This window comes from Calonectris borealis, chromosome 2 (genome assembly GCF_964195595.1).
Source record: "Calonectris borealis chromosome 2, bCalBor7.hap1.2, whole genome shotgun sequence".
Lineage (NCBI taxonomy): Eukaryota > Metazoa > Chordata > Aves > Procellariiformes > Procellariidae > Calonectris > Calonectris borealis.
In genome coordinates this window covers 171,256,146-171,271,594 of record NC_134313.1, presented here as the reverse complement: position 1 = coordinate 171,271,594, position 15,449 = coordinate 171,256,146, and the positions used below count along the sequence as shown (strand labels likewise).

The 15,449-nt window shown below is 61.6% G+C and overlaps 2 protein-coding genes across 4 annotated transcripts in view; one reads left to right on the top strand and one right to left on the bottom strand.

The window, feature by feature from the left end:
• Positions 1–2,386, bottom strand: part of AGAP3 (ArfGAP with GTPase domain, ankyrin repeat and PH domain 3) — a 152,345-nt gene extending 149,959 nt beyond the window's left edge. For both annotated transcript variants that reach the window (XM_075144483.1, XM_075144484.1), the window contains exon 1: positions 2,110–2,386. In XM_075144483.1, the coding sequence (XP_075000584.1) occupies positions 2,110–2,386 (277 nt within the window). The remainder of the gene's footprint in view (positions 1–2,109) is intronic.
• CDK5 (cyclin dependent kinase 5) overlaps positions 1–15,449 on the top strand; it is a 228,042-nt gene that overhangs the window by 159,078 nt on the left and 53,515 nt on the right. The window lies entirely within an intron of this gene.

The window sequence follows — 15,449 nt, the reverse complement described above, 5'->3', positions numbered from 1 at the left end:
GCTTACACATGTTCACGTGGCGCAGGACAGGGCGCAGGCAGGCAGCGGCAGGCGAGGACAGACAGCCGGGGAGGGACACACACCCCCAACACCCAGGGGAGTGGTGGGAGGGGCCGTACATCCCCGCAGGGAGGGAGAGGAGGTGCGAGGGGCAGGGACGCAGGGGGGCCGTGAGGGGTGGTTACCCGCGCTCTGCCTGCAGAGACGGCCCCGTGAGCAACTCGGGAGTAACACCTTGGTTTCGTAGAGCAGTATTTCAGTTGGTAGCTTCTCTGTCCCACAGCACGGGAACCACAAGCAGGATCAGACCACGTCATCCCAGTTACGGGTCCCTCGGGTCTTCCACTGCAGCCGGCATCAGAGACACAAACAAGGAAGAGCTGCAGGAACCCCATGGGAAGGGACGAGAGCCGGTCTTCCCCCACCAGGACCATCCTGACCTCCCCCGCTGCAGCCCCGACGCACAGGGCTAAGGCACTGCCATGGCCTGTGCCAGCCCTGTGCGCTCCCACTGATCTCCAGTACAAATTCTTTCCCTCTTCACCTCATTAAATTCCACTAATTCAATGGTTTTCTCTGGCAGGAGACCTCACAGAGCAGTCACACAAGTGGAAAAAAGCCCCCGCCTTTTATTGGTTTTACATTTGCCCTGTTCTGATCCCACCGAGTGTCCTTTGTCCTTGCACCACAAGACGGGTGGAACAAATTCTAGAATTTACATTCCCTTGACCATGCAATCTTTTAGACTCTAACTTGTTACAGTCCCGCTTACTTTTCTTCTTTCCAAAGAAACGATCCCAAAGACTGAAGCGGGATGCAGGCATCTCGAGAAGAGCTCCAGGGAAGCCGTCTGGCCCAGACTGCCCCCCCATGCAGCGTCACCTGCCGCGGAGGCCGGTACTGCGCTGCTCCCTGCCTGCACCCGCTACAGCAGGGCCACCGCTCTCCAAAACCGGTCCCACGTGCCACCTGCAGCGACATTTCTGGCGTGACTTAGCGGGAGCAGACCTGAGCACGCTGCCAAAATCGAGCGGAGACAACAAAAACCACGGCAGTGAAACAGCAACACTCAACAAGCCGCCAAACCGAACCAGTATTCCCTATGCAGACCAAATGGCGCCCGTGGCCCCAAGGCTTTCTTTGCCAAAGACAAAGCCTCGCTGCAAAAATCTGAAGGTTTAGGATCACCAAAGCCGGCCAGAGGGACCTTTCGGTTGAGCTGCTGTGAGCCGCCTCCGAGCCTAACACCAGCCTCAGCACAGAGCTGTGGATCCTCGTCCTTCCCCTGCCCACCCTTCTCTCGGCTCCATCTCAGCCGTTCCGTTGCGAGTTCCTTGGGCCGCGACTGCAGTTTTCCGCATTTTTAATTGTACCAGGCTTCGGCACAGCAGGCACCCCACTGGATCTCGCTGCCCATCAACTCTAAGGACAGACCCTCTCCCCCACAGCTCGGCGCCCGGGCTGCATCTCCCCGACGGGGGGGAAGAGGGCGAGCGTCCCCCGGCCCTGCGCAGCCTGCCGGGCCGCGACCACCAGCGCTGCAGGCCGCGGCGCCGGGCGGGACCCCCGGGGCAGGGGGCGGCTGCGGAGTGCCCCCCTCCCCGCCCGGCGCCTGCAGCCCCCGGGACGCAGCCCAGCCGGGCCCCGGGCCCCCCGCCCCGCCGCCGCCCGGCACGGCTCCCGGCAGCGGGGGGCGCCGCGCCCCGCAGGCCCCGGCCCGCCTCGGCGCAGGCCGCGGCCCGGCCCCGCCGCGCCTCCGGCCACCCCCGCGGGCCGGCCGCTTCCCGCCGCTGCTGCGGGGCCCGCCAGGCAGCGCGGCCGGTCCCGGCGCGGGGCGGAGCGGAGCGGCGGGGCGGGCAGGGCTCCAGCCGGGCCCCGCGGGCAGGCAGCGGGCGAGGCCGCCGCCCCCGGCGGGCACCGGGAGCAGGTGCAGCGGCCGGCGGGGACAAAGGGCAGTGGCGATGGCCCGGCCCGGCCCGGTTCGGTTCGGTTCGGTTCGGTTCGGTGCGGCGCGGTCGGGGCCGGCGCGGCCCCGCTTGGCCGGCCCCGGCCCGGCGCGGCCCGGCCCGGCGCGGCCCGGCTGGCCCCGGTTCGGCCCGCCCGCCTTACCCTCGATGGAGATGACGTGCTCGCGGATCTGGCTCTGCAGCGCCAGGTCCTCCACGCGCTCGATGAGGTCGTAGATGGCGTAGATGTTGGGGTGCACCGACTCGAAGCGGCCGATCTCGGCCCGGATCGCCGCCGAGTTGGAGAGCCCGAACTGGGGCGGCGGCGGCCCGCCGGGCTGCGGGCCCGAGGGGCCGGGCACCGGCACCGGCACCGGCCCGCCCGGCGCCGCCAGGCTCTGCTGCTGCGGGCTCTGCCCGGGCCCGCCCTGGAAGTTCATGGCGGCGGCGGCGGGGCCGGCGGTCAGCGGCGCGGGGCCGCCGGCAGCCGCTGCATGGCCGCGCTCTGCGGGTCCGCCGCTCTGCGGGCTCTGCCGCCCCCGCCCCGCCCGCCCCGCGCCGCCGGCAGCGCGCCCCGCGTCACGCGCCGCCCCCGCCCCGCCCGCGCCCGCGTCACGCCGGCCGGCAGCGGGACCGGCCCCGGGGCGGGGCGGGGCGGGGGGCCGGGGGGGGCTGCGCCGCCGCGGGGGAGCCCGGGCCGGCGCGGGAGGGGCCGAGCCCTGCCCCGCGCTCCGGCGCGGCCCCTGCCCGCGCGTGGCGCCGCGGCCCCACGCGGCCCCCGGCCCTGCCCGCCAGGCAGCGGGGCTCGGGCCCCGCCCGCCCCCGGCCCGGCAGCGGGCGGTGGCAGCCGCCCGCCCCCCTGCCCACGCCCCTGCCGCCCGCCCCCACGCTGCCCTGCCAGCCTGGCCTCGGGGACGGGCCGGGTCAGGCCGCGGGGGCGACTCGGCTCCCCGTCCCCTCGCCGCCCCTTGCCGTCCCGCCGGGCCCCCTCGGCAGGCCCCCCCCCCGCCCCACGGCCCCCAGACCCCTCGGCAGCCCCGCGGGACGCCGGGCCGATGCCCCCCAGCCTGGCCTCGGGACCCTCCCTGCTGCCAGCCCTGCCTCCCGGCTGTTGGGGAGGTGGTTTCGTCGTTAATGACCCCGTGCCAGGGTCATTAATGAAGCTGTGAAACCTGGCTGGTCCCAAGAGGTCACTGGATGATCGCCAACCACTGCCCTGCCGCGGTGGGGTCCCCTCTCCGGACACCCCCTGCCCGCAGGGCCCCGCTGCCGTCCCCTCGCTCACACGCCCGGTACAGGCTGCTTCGGCGAAGGCCGGCGCGGTGACGGCACCACGGCGGGGACTGTCGCGGGGCGATGCTCAGAGACCGTGGGGCTGCCGCGGGCAGGAGACAAGGAGTGGTTGGGGGTCCATCTAACGAAGCCGCAGGCGGTCGCGCTGATCGGGGTCTCCGCAGTCACGACCGTGCTGCCAGCCCTGTCGCTTCTGTTGGGTGGGGGCTGATAAAGCCCACCCCGGCTGTGCCCACCCTGGCTGCGCCCACCCCTAAAAACAGCCTGCGAGGGGTGACCACGAGAACGGAGAGGCTCTGGCAGGGCACCGCGCTGGCAGCACCACGGGCGCGCGCACCCCGGCCTGCAGGCAGCGAGAGAGCCGGCTCCGCGCGGTGCCCGCCGGGCCGGGGAGATTGATGGAAACGAGAGCGCATCTTCCAAAAAGCTGAGAAACGAAGGAAACGGGATCATAAGCCCTGGCAGAGAAAGTATAATCAGGGGGACGAAGAAAGAACTGAAAAACAGCCAGCTGAGGGAATCGAGACCCCAACGAATTTCTCCCTCGGTCCCACTGGGACCAAAGGCCCGTGGTGCGGCGATGCCCCGGTGCCCGGGGGGGTCGGGGGGCGGCTGCAGAGCCGGGCCTGGGCCTGGGCCGTGCTGGGGGCAGCTGGGGCTGGCTCCCACCCAGCGCCCTGCTCAGGGGTGATGTTGGGAAGGGTTGGAGGCGGAGGAGACGGAGGAGGCGGAGGAGGCGGAGGAGGAGGAGGAGGAGGAGGAGAGGTCTCTGGAGGGTTTCTAACCAGAAAGGCGCCTCCGGGCTCAGGAATCCTGTGGGATGCAGGCAGCCGGGTGCTGGGGGAGTGTGGGTGGGAGAAGCGCATCCCTGCCCTCTTTGTCTCCCTCTTTTGGCCTGCCAGGGTTCCTCGAGAGTGCGGTCCCTGCAGCCTACACCGTGAGAAGGGTTTTATTAGAAAAAAACGTCCGTGAGGGTTTTGTTGAAAGCCTTTAGAAAATCCACGTCTATTACAGCACCTGGATCAACGTCGCCTGTACTCGTTGACGCTTTCCAAGACCTCTTAATGGATTTGTGAGTCATGAGCTCGCCTTACAAAAGCCGGGCTGGCTCTTCCCTGATAAGTAAGATGTAACCACGTCCGCGTCTGCTCTGTACTACCGTTTCTGCGGATGTAGTGGGCACACAAGTTGCACACCCTGGTCTGCAGTGCCCGGCCGTGCCCGGAGCCTTCTTTGAAGGCTTTGTTTTCTTATTTGTGTCTTTCTGTTCTTGTTCACGGCAGCTAACTGAAGCGGCTGGCTGCAGACGACACCGAGCAGTCCGAGGGTCCCCTGCCCAAATCCCTGTGGAGGTGCTGGATGGGTGCCCCTGCCCCCGCAGCCTGTCCCAGAGCAATGAGTCCGCTTTCTGTGTCCTCTCCCGCTGACGCTTCAGTCGGAGACGTTTCCTTAGGTGTATTGACCCTATAAAACACCTTCATGCCCAGTGCCACCAAAGCGGTTGGGTTCATTTCTTCAGAAAGCTCCTTTGGTATCACGTGCCGAGGGTTTTCCGGTCTACCTACCTATGAAAAGAAAGAGCAATCTGGCAAGGTTGCCTTGCGGGTATCTCCCAGTTCCTCTACTGTTGAGAACATTTGTTTCATCATCTCTGAATGAGAAAACCACTTTGATGATTTGTCTGTCCAAAACAACTGTCTTGGGGCCTTTCTCTTGGTGTCCTCAGAGGGGAGGACCAGTGGAAGGCTGCAGGTCCTGGATGTTCTGAAACCTCTGTGTGGTCCTGCACCATCACCCCATGAAGGCTCCTGGGCACATGGCTATGTTTTTATTAAGTTAACACCTGGAAAGCATGAGCTATTGCAGCCTGGGGAATTTCCAGGGGTCCACAGGGAGATTCCTATATTTCTGTAAGGTCTGTGGAGCCCAGGCAGCAGGATTAGTCTTTTTTTTAATACATATACATACATACATACACACACACACGTGTATATGTTTCAATATTTTCCCTTTCTTTCTTGGAGAAGGAACAAGAGAAAAAAAGAAAAAAAAAATCCATTGCTTTCTGCTTTTCTCCTTATCTTTATGCACCAGCAGAGCACCAAAAGTGAACGTCATCCAAAGCTGGATGAAAAATGAAACCTGAAAAGATGAATCTGAGCAGCCACATTCACCCAGCGACCCACAGACACCAATGGGTCTGGCTACGAAGCAGGCGCCTCCGCAAGCCTACGGGGAGCGGCTCGCCGGAAACTGCTGCCTTCGGATCCGGGGCAGAGCGCCGACCAGTGTTACGGCTGTAGATCTCGCACTGCCCCTCGGTTCCCGTTTGGCTTTTGAGGTCAGGATCCTGAGTGAACCCTGTGATTTGATGCTCTGGAATGGATGGGTGCCGGTATAATCCATGAGCGGTTGTCCTACAATTAGTGATCATAATGGGATTGCAATCAATCCGGACGAATAGGCGATAACCCCAGCAATAACATGTTCATGTAGTGCTTCAAAAGGCTTAACTTCCTTGAACAGAGGAAAGTCAAGTAAAACCACCGAAAAGGAAAGATTAGACTAAAAAACATGAATTTAAATGCAAACCCCAAGCAGAATTTCTTGGATGACCAAGAAAAAGGGACAGATTTGAAAATCCATCTTGAAAGGACTGGCGTCAGAAGTTCTAATTTTGGGATGTCTCGTGCGATGGGCTGGTTTCAGGCAACGTTTCCCTCTGCTCATCGCAGTGGAGGGGGGGCTGTTGTGTGAGAGCCGGATTGCTGAGGTCGGCAGAACATCTCCTGCCCAAGACACGGTGTCACATCAAAGTCATTTTCTTCCTGCTTTGCTCCTTCATTTCCCCAATTAAATTTAAATGTCAAAGATAACAGCCACAGGCTCCGAGCGCGGCATCAGTCAGGTGCCGCTCTTCCCCGAACAACAGCCGCCCGTACCCGGCACCAGCGTCCCCTTCTCCACGGAGTGACGGGGCGCACGGACTCGGGGGCTGGGGAGAGGCACTGCGAGATCCCGTCCTGGGCTTCACCGGCTGTAAAATCCCACCCAGTGACCGCTGCGGTGAGACCAGTAACTTTTTTTGACTAAGTACAAACGACGTTTGGCTAAAGCAGGAATTCCCTGGAGGTGCCTGGCCGAGACCTGCAGGCATCAGGAGGTGGAGAACAGACCCGCACCCCGCCGCAGAAACGTGCTGCTCTGCTGCGTCTGACGTGCTCGGCCGCACCTTTAGTAAAGTACGGGGAAGGGGGGGCTGAAGTCTCGCCAGCCGTCTCCCAGCCGTACCAGCTGCCCCAGGAAAAGCGACGTTCCCTCCCCACACCCTGCCTGCCTCGCGCGCTGCCCGAACCCCTGCGGCGCCGATACCCCGCCGGCTCCTGCCACAGGGCCGTAAGGGCTGGCACTGGAAACGGGCCTCCGAACCTCAGCTGGGGAGCTCAGGTCATCAAATGAATGTAAGCTAATTCCAATAAACATTTTTATCTGAGTTTTAATTCTTCAGTCTCCTGTGAATACATCCCAAAATTGAGGTTTGTTCTTTTTGCAAGTGACTTAATTAGCACATGTGTCCGTGCCCCGCTGCTGCCCACTCGGATCCTTCGCTGTAGCAGTGCTGTCCGTAATCCCACATCGCTCTTCCTTCTCTTCTCTTTGGGAATTTCTTGCCTGTGGATGTTGCACTTGTCACCAGTTAAAATACCAGGTAGAACTGATTTCGCACCGCCCTTTGCTGGTGAGATGTGATAAGTTATCTCCAAGCAGTTTACCAGCAGCTTTGCACCTCCTTCCCAGTGCTGACACCCGAGCCGCCTCCTCTCCCTAGAAAGGTGGCACGGCAATCAAATCACCACTCAACCCCTGCTCTGACGCAATTGTAAGGCTTAGAAAGGCCCAAGTAAGGTGTCTTCTCCAAACCTCAGCTAATTTTCATGTTTCTTTTCTGAATCCTCTCAGATGTCTTAATAACTTTTCAAAATGCAGAACTCTGGATGCCATTTCCCAGCGCTGGTCTCACCTCTGCCGAATGCTGCAATGCAGTCCCAGTGCTGTCCCTGCGTCACCTTCCCTTCTGCCTTGCACACACGTCGAGGGGGCACCTACACCACCACCACCTTGCACAGTGTCTGGGGGGGGTTCCTTGCCTACCTGTGATCCCCAGTCTGTGATTTTTACTGTAGGTCATCCACATATTTTCAACACCCATGTTTTCTTGCTGATTTTAGACCACTGAGTGCACCAGCACCAGCAGAGGTCTTTTAGGGACCTTTCTAGGAACACACTCAGCCGAAAAAGAAATTCCGGTTGACGAACACGTTTTAAATCCATCAGTTAGGCTTTTAGAATCATTTAATAGTTCTTTATTAGCACTGCACACTGCTAAGCTTTTAAATCAAAATGTCCCATGGCACCAAGTCAATTTTCTTACCAAAGCAAAGTGTGTTACATCTGCACTTACCTTTTCAGCACAGTCTTCAAAAACTGAAGATGGGGTTGTTTGAGAGGACCGCTCCCAGCAGGTGAGCTCTCAGAAGAAAGCAGACGGAATTGTTCCTGCAAAGCAAAATGGCTCGTTCTTGATTACAAATTGGAGATAGAATGGAGAAAGAGGAAAGGAATCACCCCAATGCAGTCACTGAGGGTCCCAGGCACCAAAGCCCTCTCCCCGTGCCAGTGCTCGGTACCGGGGGCACCGTTGTGCCGTGAGAAGTGACCCGGCGGTGGCCAAGGCTGCCGCCGGGTGCCCCGCGGTGAGTGCGAGGGAAAGCCCGGCTGGGGGTCCTGGCCCCACGCTGCCGGGGCTGCTCGGCACTTGCCGGGACCCTCGTCCCACTGCAGCAGGACAAGTTCCCCCAGCTCTGCCTTTGTTCTTCAGTTCATGCAGGTGCTTAATGTAGAGGAGCAAGCGGGACCCTGCCCCTGCCCCTGTTCCTGCCCGTGTCCCTGCCCCTGCCCCTGCCCCTGCTCCTGCCCCTGCCCCTGCCCCAGCCCCTGCCCCTGCCCCTGCCCCTTCCCCAGCCCCTGCCCCTGCCCCTGTTCCTGCCCGTGTCCCTGCCCCTGCTCCTGCCCCTGCTCCTGCCCCTGCCCCTTCCCCAGCCCCTGCCCCTTCCCCTTCCCCAGCCCCTGCCCCTGCCCCTGCCCCTTCCCCAGCCCCTGCCCCTGCCCCTGTTCCTGCCCGTGTCCCTGCCCCTGCCCCTGCCCCTGTTCCTGCCCATGTCCCTGCCCCTGCCCCTGCCCCTGCCCCTGCCCCTGCCAGCCGCACCACTCCCGACACAAGCTGCTGGTGGCTACTGCACCCACCCGCTCCCTCTGGCTTAAGTCACTTTCCCGCCGGCCACCCTGTTTTCCAGCCTGCTGCAATATTCTGTAGATCAGCGGTGATGCCGATGGCACAGCTCTGTCACTTGAGCCGGCCCCGGCTCCTCCTGGAAACTGCAAATCACGAATAACGCAGAACACAGCCCGGGCATTTACAGTGCTTCATCCGACCGACCCACCGCTCGACAGCTTCAGCCGATCGCGGCACCTCGTCGTCATTGTCAGCCCCGCGAGCGGGCCGGGGGCTGCCCGGGGCTGGGGGAAAGCAGCCGGCCTCGCAGGCGCTAACGTGCCCGGCAGCACCCGGCTGCCGGCGAGGCGGCCGCTCTGGAAGAAACGGCGTGGATCGGCGCGGTTACCGCGCGGCTTCCGAGCGGCTCCTCCTGCGCGGCCGTCGCCGCTTCCCCAAGGAACTGCAGCGTCAGCGGGCACGTCATCCGCTGTGCGGAAAATGAGTCCCTCGCCCTGCCGCCTTCCAGCGCAGAGGAGAAACATCAAACTCTTCTCCCATCTCGCAGCGCCACTGACAGCGTCAGTGCAGAGCTGGGCTGGCGCGCTGCCGTTGACAGCTCTCCTGTTCCTAACGCGTTCTTACACCTTCTCCTCGCTGTCCTTGGCAGGACCTGACCCTGCCTTCTTCCTGATGCCTCTCACTTCCCTTGTCTTTTCCCACGTATCATAAATTCTATTTACCGTGACTTCTGTTTCCTGTTAGCTTCATTCATTACGCGTTGCTTCGTGTCCCGAGTTCCTAAGGAAACAAGTTACAGATACTGCAGTGGGGATTATCCCGGCGACTGCCTCTACCGAAGCTCTAATGAGCCTCCAAGGCGTGTTCGGGGGAGCTCACACAGCGACTTCACCTGCGCGGCTCCTCCGCGGGGCCCGAACGCCCCCGCGCTCCCCGCAGCGCCGGCTGCCGCCCAAAGGCTGGTGTCTGCGGCAGTGGGGCGGGCAGCGCCTCGAAGACGGCTCCATTGGGTCTGTTAATGCCAAATTTAAGCTCCACTGAAGAACAAGGTCCTACAATGGCTGAAAATAGCGGCTTGCATCAGAAATCTTCCTACAACCTGATGGAAACACCAAAGTCCTTCTTTAAGAAGGTGTAAATCCAAAATACCCAACAAGTGGACTTCAACCAACCTGAAAGAGAGACCTGGCTTTTCGTCGCTGTTTTCTTTAAGGACAGGAAGGAATCTCGCGCTGCCACTGCAGAAGTAAGCAGAGGAGCCGTCACCGGGCTGGACGCCACAGACCCCAGCCGGTGCCCGGGGGCTGACGGGGCCTCGGGGGACTCTGCTCCCACCTCCTGCTCAAGACCGCACCGTCCTGCGGCAGATTGCCTCCTGCATTACACCAGGCGTCCCGCAAAGCAAAGCAGCTGCCCTGCGCTGCCAGGACGGGCCCCCAGCGCGTGTGGCACAGGCAGTTGGTCCCGGCGTGACAGATTTGATCCGAAGTCACTGAGAGGAAACCTGCAGAGGCGGCAGGGGTTGGTGCCTGGGGGCGCTGGGAGCTCTGCCGTCGGGGCCGCCTGGAGCACGCGCGGGCCAGCGGGGCCAGCGGTGCCCCATCCCGGCTGAAAGGCACTTTGGGTAAACGGCAAGTCAGAGAAATGCAAATGAGTTTTCCTGACCATGGAATTAAAATCAGCGTAAGGAAAAAACGCGAGCTCGTGAGAAGAAACTCTTGCAGGTTAGGGGGCCTCTCGAGGAAGGAGGTGGAGTTCAGGGATCCCCGGGCTCAGAGCGCGAAGAGGAGGACATCGTTCTCTTGGTGGGGACGCAGCACTCGGAGAGGGCTGCCATCGCCATGGCGGGGGGAGAGTCACCCCGCTTCGCTGGGCAGCGGCTCCGGAGGTTCGGTCCCGGGGCTCAGCAGACGCTCCTGTGCCGGGATGCAGGTCAGACGCCCCGAGGCAGGGACAAGCTCGGTCGGTTTTGGTGGCTGCCGGGGTGGCACACGCTTCGTCAGCCAAGCATCCGACGGGGATCCCTGCAATCCGTGATGGCTGGAAGCGTTTTCTGCAAAAACTGGAAATCCCTAGAGGGATCCTTACCCCCTGCAAAGGGCAAAGGCTTTGACTGGCACCATGGCGGGCACAGACTTAGGCGTCGGGATGCCAGGAGCTGTCGCAGGCAGCTGGGATGCGAAGAGTTTACCTGGGTTCAGGATGTGAAGGACAAGTCCCCACAGAGGGGTGCAGCCGCAGGGGCACCCCCGGCGCCCAGTGTGCCACCATGCCACCGGCCTTTGAGCACGGGCGCGTGTTGTGGGACAGCGTCACCGTACATGTGCCACCCTCTCATGCGCATCCATGAGCACAGCTGCCCTGCTGCTGGAGACCTTGGAGCTTTGCTTGCCCGACACCTTGTGCTTCCCAGGTCTGGAGATGCAAGCCGGCTGGTCCGCTGGAGCACCAACCCCCGACGCCTCGCTGGGTGCTAAATCCGAGTTTCCAGGCAGAGGAATTCAGAGGTTAAAATGGGTCAGCCCTTCCCAGCTACTGGTGCAAAGCTCGAGTTTCCCTTCCTTGTGTCTTGCATGGCTCTTTCTTTCAGAAATGCTGACAGCTCTTCTGCAGGCGAGTTCTCATGAGACGGGTACCCGAGGAGAGAGTGGGAAAACCTGGACCGTGACCACCCGCTTGTCAGCACTTGCAGAGAGCAAAGCCCAGAGACCATGCGATGTCTGCCCAGAAAAAGTGCTAAGCTGGGGAGAAACGCAGGGGAAACAGAGTTGCGCTTCCCCATCCCTTGTGCTGGCTGCGGGTTAAATGAGGAGACCGAGCATGGGAGAAAACTGAGCAAGAACTTCTCTTGGAAGGGGAATTTAGGATGCCCCAAAACCGCTGGACTTCCTAGTCAAAGGAGGCGTTTCATCAGTCCAATACCAAAAACATCCCGAGCCGCAGACCAGCGGCAGGGAAAGCCAGGGATGGCAGGCAGCCTCTCCGCCGCCGCCTCTGCCACGGCGGCTGCGTGGACGTCCCGCCGGCAGCACCGGGGTGCCGTGCAGCCCGTTTTGGGCCAGCTGACTTTCAGAGGGTGAGGGACCGCAGGCTTTCCTAAAACCTGCGGGCAGAAATCCAACATCTGCATCTGTCTGAGCGCTTTGAGTACGGTTTGATGCTCAAACTTGCAACCTAACCGAGGAAAATGTTTTCCAGCGACACCATAACCGTGGCTGAAGTCGCCTGGTGAGGAATGGTCGTCTTCCTTCAGTCACTGAGTTTCCGAGGATTTCTCCTCCTGGGGTGGCCTGACTTGGTTCAGCCTTAAAAATTCTGGGCAGTAATGACTTTTTTACTTTCCTTCCTCCAACCCTGGAGGTTTGAAATTCGCCAACGCCACCAGTGAGGGGGGCTCAGGCGTGGGTGCGGCGTCGTACCCAAAGTTGTGTCCCTGCCGGTCCCGCCAGCGGGGTCCGACCGCGCGAGACATCCAGGGCCCTTGAGGGCACGTACAGAACCTGAGATCTTGAGGTGCTGCAAAATACCCTTGAGGCCACGCTCGCTGCAGGAGCATGAAGGGGAGACCGTCCCCGTGGGACAGGCGGGCGCTGCCCATGGCCCCCCGCTCGGCTGGACTGGGGGCTGGCGGTGAGGGGCTGAGCATCCCAGCCAGCAGGTGAAGACAACAAAACCAGGAGAGATTCCCCCATTTCACACATAAATCCAAGATGGGGCAAACCGCCAGCGGGGCTGCGAGGGCCGCGGCGGGACGTGCCATGAGGAGAGCAATCCCGGACCCTCGCTCACAGCATCCCGTCAGCCCGGGGCCAGCGGGACCCCCCGGTGCGTCGATTGCAGAGCCGGGGAAGAGCAGACCTCTCTGCTCTGCTGGCACGGCGCGGGCAGCCGCGGCCGTCTGCAGTCACCGTGGCGGTGCGGACGTGCGCGGAGACAGGCGCTCGGCACAGCGGTGCCGGGGAGGTGCCGCCACTCGTCCTCAGGCCTGATCCAGCCAACAGCAACATCCCGGTCTTGTGCAACTGCTCCTCAGTGCGTGCTTTCCAGACCTTGTAATTTATGTTATCAGCACCCTCAGAGGAAGCAGGGATGTCTTCAGCACGGATGCCCGCGTCCTGCGCTTTTATCTGAGGGAGCCCTCTCCAGCAGGCCATGAACAGCCACGTCACCTTTCTGCCACGGAAATCACCCCGTTTCACTGCCACCACTTGCAGCATTACGCAGTTGTGACTGCGAATCGTTAATCCCCCTGCTCACCCCCCGGCTCCCTGACACACGAGCAGCTGAAACGGGCTCCTCACCTTCCCCCCGTATGGACCCCGTGCGTTGCTGCCCGCACCCCAGTGCCCGGCCCGGGGGCGGCTCGACTCACCCCCACTGCGGCATTGAGCGCAGCCTCCAGCCCCCCGGTGTGACCCCGCGCATGGCAGCTCTCCAGCCCCCTGCCCGCTCCAGCCCCCAGCAACGTCCGCCAAGCCCGGGGAGGTGCAGCACAGGGACCGTGAGCCGTGCCGGGACCAGCACAGCCGGGGCGGCACGAAGAGCGCCGGGTGTGCCGAAACTGCTAACGCCAGGTACCAGCATCGCCCCTGCACGTCCATTTTCATTCGTACTTACACACCGCTGTCCACGTCCTTATGATCACAGCGGATTCACGTGACATCGAGAAACTTTTGTGTCGTTACTGTTTAAGCTTTTTTAGTTATAACGTTTTGCAACAACCCTGAAAGCGAAGGGAGTGGCAAAAAGAGCATCCACACTCGAAGGAGTAGTAGATGCTGAGTAGAAAGCGGCGTTGCTCAGCAGAAGGCGGCTGGACCAGCCCAGGCCGGGGGCGGAAGAGCCCTGGCAGGGACTGGCCTGTCGCGACCTGTCGTGAGCGGCTGTGACTCGTGATTACGACTGATAAAACCCCCCGTGTTTTAAAAGCTACAGGCAACAGGGATGTGTCACCCTGCAGCGTACCCCGCACCCTGAGCAATGACCCCCCGTCCCAAAGCTGCTCCTGCTGTCCCCTCCCGACAGGCGTCACCCCCGGCCGGGGGCTGCGGCTCCCTGGGACAGCCCGGGGGGGCCTGGACAGGGGGTCCCTAATCCGGGTCCCCGCCGGCCATCGCGCCCCGTGCTCCCCTGGGCGGGTGGAGATGGGCCGGGCCGGGCTGCGGCTGCCGGACGGGGGGTGCTGTTTGGGTTGCCCCCCCGAGGCCTCTCGGTGGGCGTGCAGGGGAGGTTTTGTCACAGAGCAGTGGAATCAAACTGCACTCAAACACCCATCGTCGGCCGAAGCGGAAGCATTTCCCCCAGCAGTGCCGCAGACCCCAGTGCCGAAAGCTTTGTTACAGCGTGCAGGGGCACCGCAAATCTGTTAGGGAGAGGGTTCCTTGTGAGAGCCCGGGCTACCCTTGGTGCCGTGCCTGCGCTCGCCGTCTCGCCCGGCGCTCGGGGCGGCAGCTGGAGCTGGGACTGAGCCAGGCCTCCGAGCCCCGAGGGAGAAGCTGGAGTCGGCCAACGCTCACGACGCAAAACCCAGTCAGGGCAGCAGAGGCTGAGAAGGGACCTGCTGCCGGAGCTCAGCGTGGGGCAGGAACGACCCCGCCTCGGCAGGCTGCTGCAGCCCCCCAGCCAGCGCAGGGAGGGGGCACCGGCCCCCCGCTGCGGGCCAGCCACCGAGCACCCGGCCCCCAACGGCGGGAGGCGAAGGGGAGTCGGGAGCGCCCGTCGCCCTCCCGAGCAGAGGGCACCCGCCCGAGCCTGGAGCAGCGTCTGGCACAGGCCAACATGGTGCGAGGGGACAGCAGCAGTTTGGGCTGGCAAACCCCCCCCGAAACCCCGGTGCTCCCACACAGGGGGGACGCAAGAGCAGAACCTCTGGTGTCCCGGGCCGTCTGCCATGCGGGAGCAGGAGCCGCGGCCGCGGGACACCGAGCACAGCGGTGCCCGCAGGAGCCCCGGCGCTGGGGACAGCGACCGGGGGAGCCCCGTTATCGAGGCGTTTCCAGATCCCCACGCTCTTGCCTACTGCTCCTCCGCTTCCATTATTGCAGGGTGTGTTTTTACCTTAGCACACGAGATGAGAGCTGATTCCTACTCACCTTTTAAATCTTGTCTGGTGAGACATCATCACAGAATCACAGAATCACAGAGGACCAGGTTGGAAGGGACCTGAAGGATCATCTGGTCCAACCTTTCCTGGCAAAAGCACGGGCTGGACAAGATGGCCCAGCACCCTGTCCAGCTGAATCTTAAAAGTGTCCAATGTTGGGGAATCCACCACTTCCCTGGGGAGATTCTTCCAATGGCTGATTGTTCTCATTGTGAAAATTTTTTCTCTTGTGTCCTATCGGAACCTCCCCAGATCTGGGAGTGATCGTGAAATCACTGCTGATAAAATTAGTGGACTTCACAAAAAAGGAGTGGAATGATAAACAGCAACTATAGAGCAGACATGCAGAGAGCGCCAGCTAACTTGGCAAGCTGGTCCCACTCAAATAACATATATCTAAATAGTCAAAAATAATAATCTCCCTGATTGATAATAAAAACTGTAGCTGAAGAAACAGGGTCTTTGCTCTGGGAAGGAAAACATCTGAGAAGGATTCAGGGGACGCACAGTAACCGAAGATGGTGCAAAACTGCCCCGAGAGGAGCCAGAGAAACTGCTGAGGGTTTAAAGGGGGATGCGATGAAGAGGAACGGGCGTAGAAGGTGGATCCTTCTTCCAGCCACGGCACCAGGGAGATCTGCACCGGCACAACGCCCCCAGCTCCGTTGGAGACGCTCTGAAGGAGGGAGAGGCTGCACAGAAGGGAAAACCTGCACCGCGGAGCTGGAAAAGGATTTTCAGCTCGTGACTGAAAAAATCTGTGCCTGCATAGCTTGTCAGAGCGGTTCAAGAAGTGGCAATTATGGCAGACAAG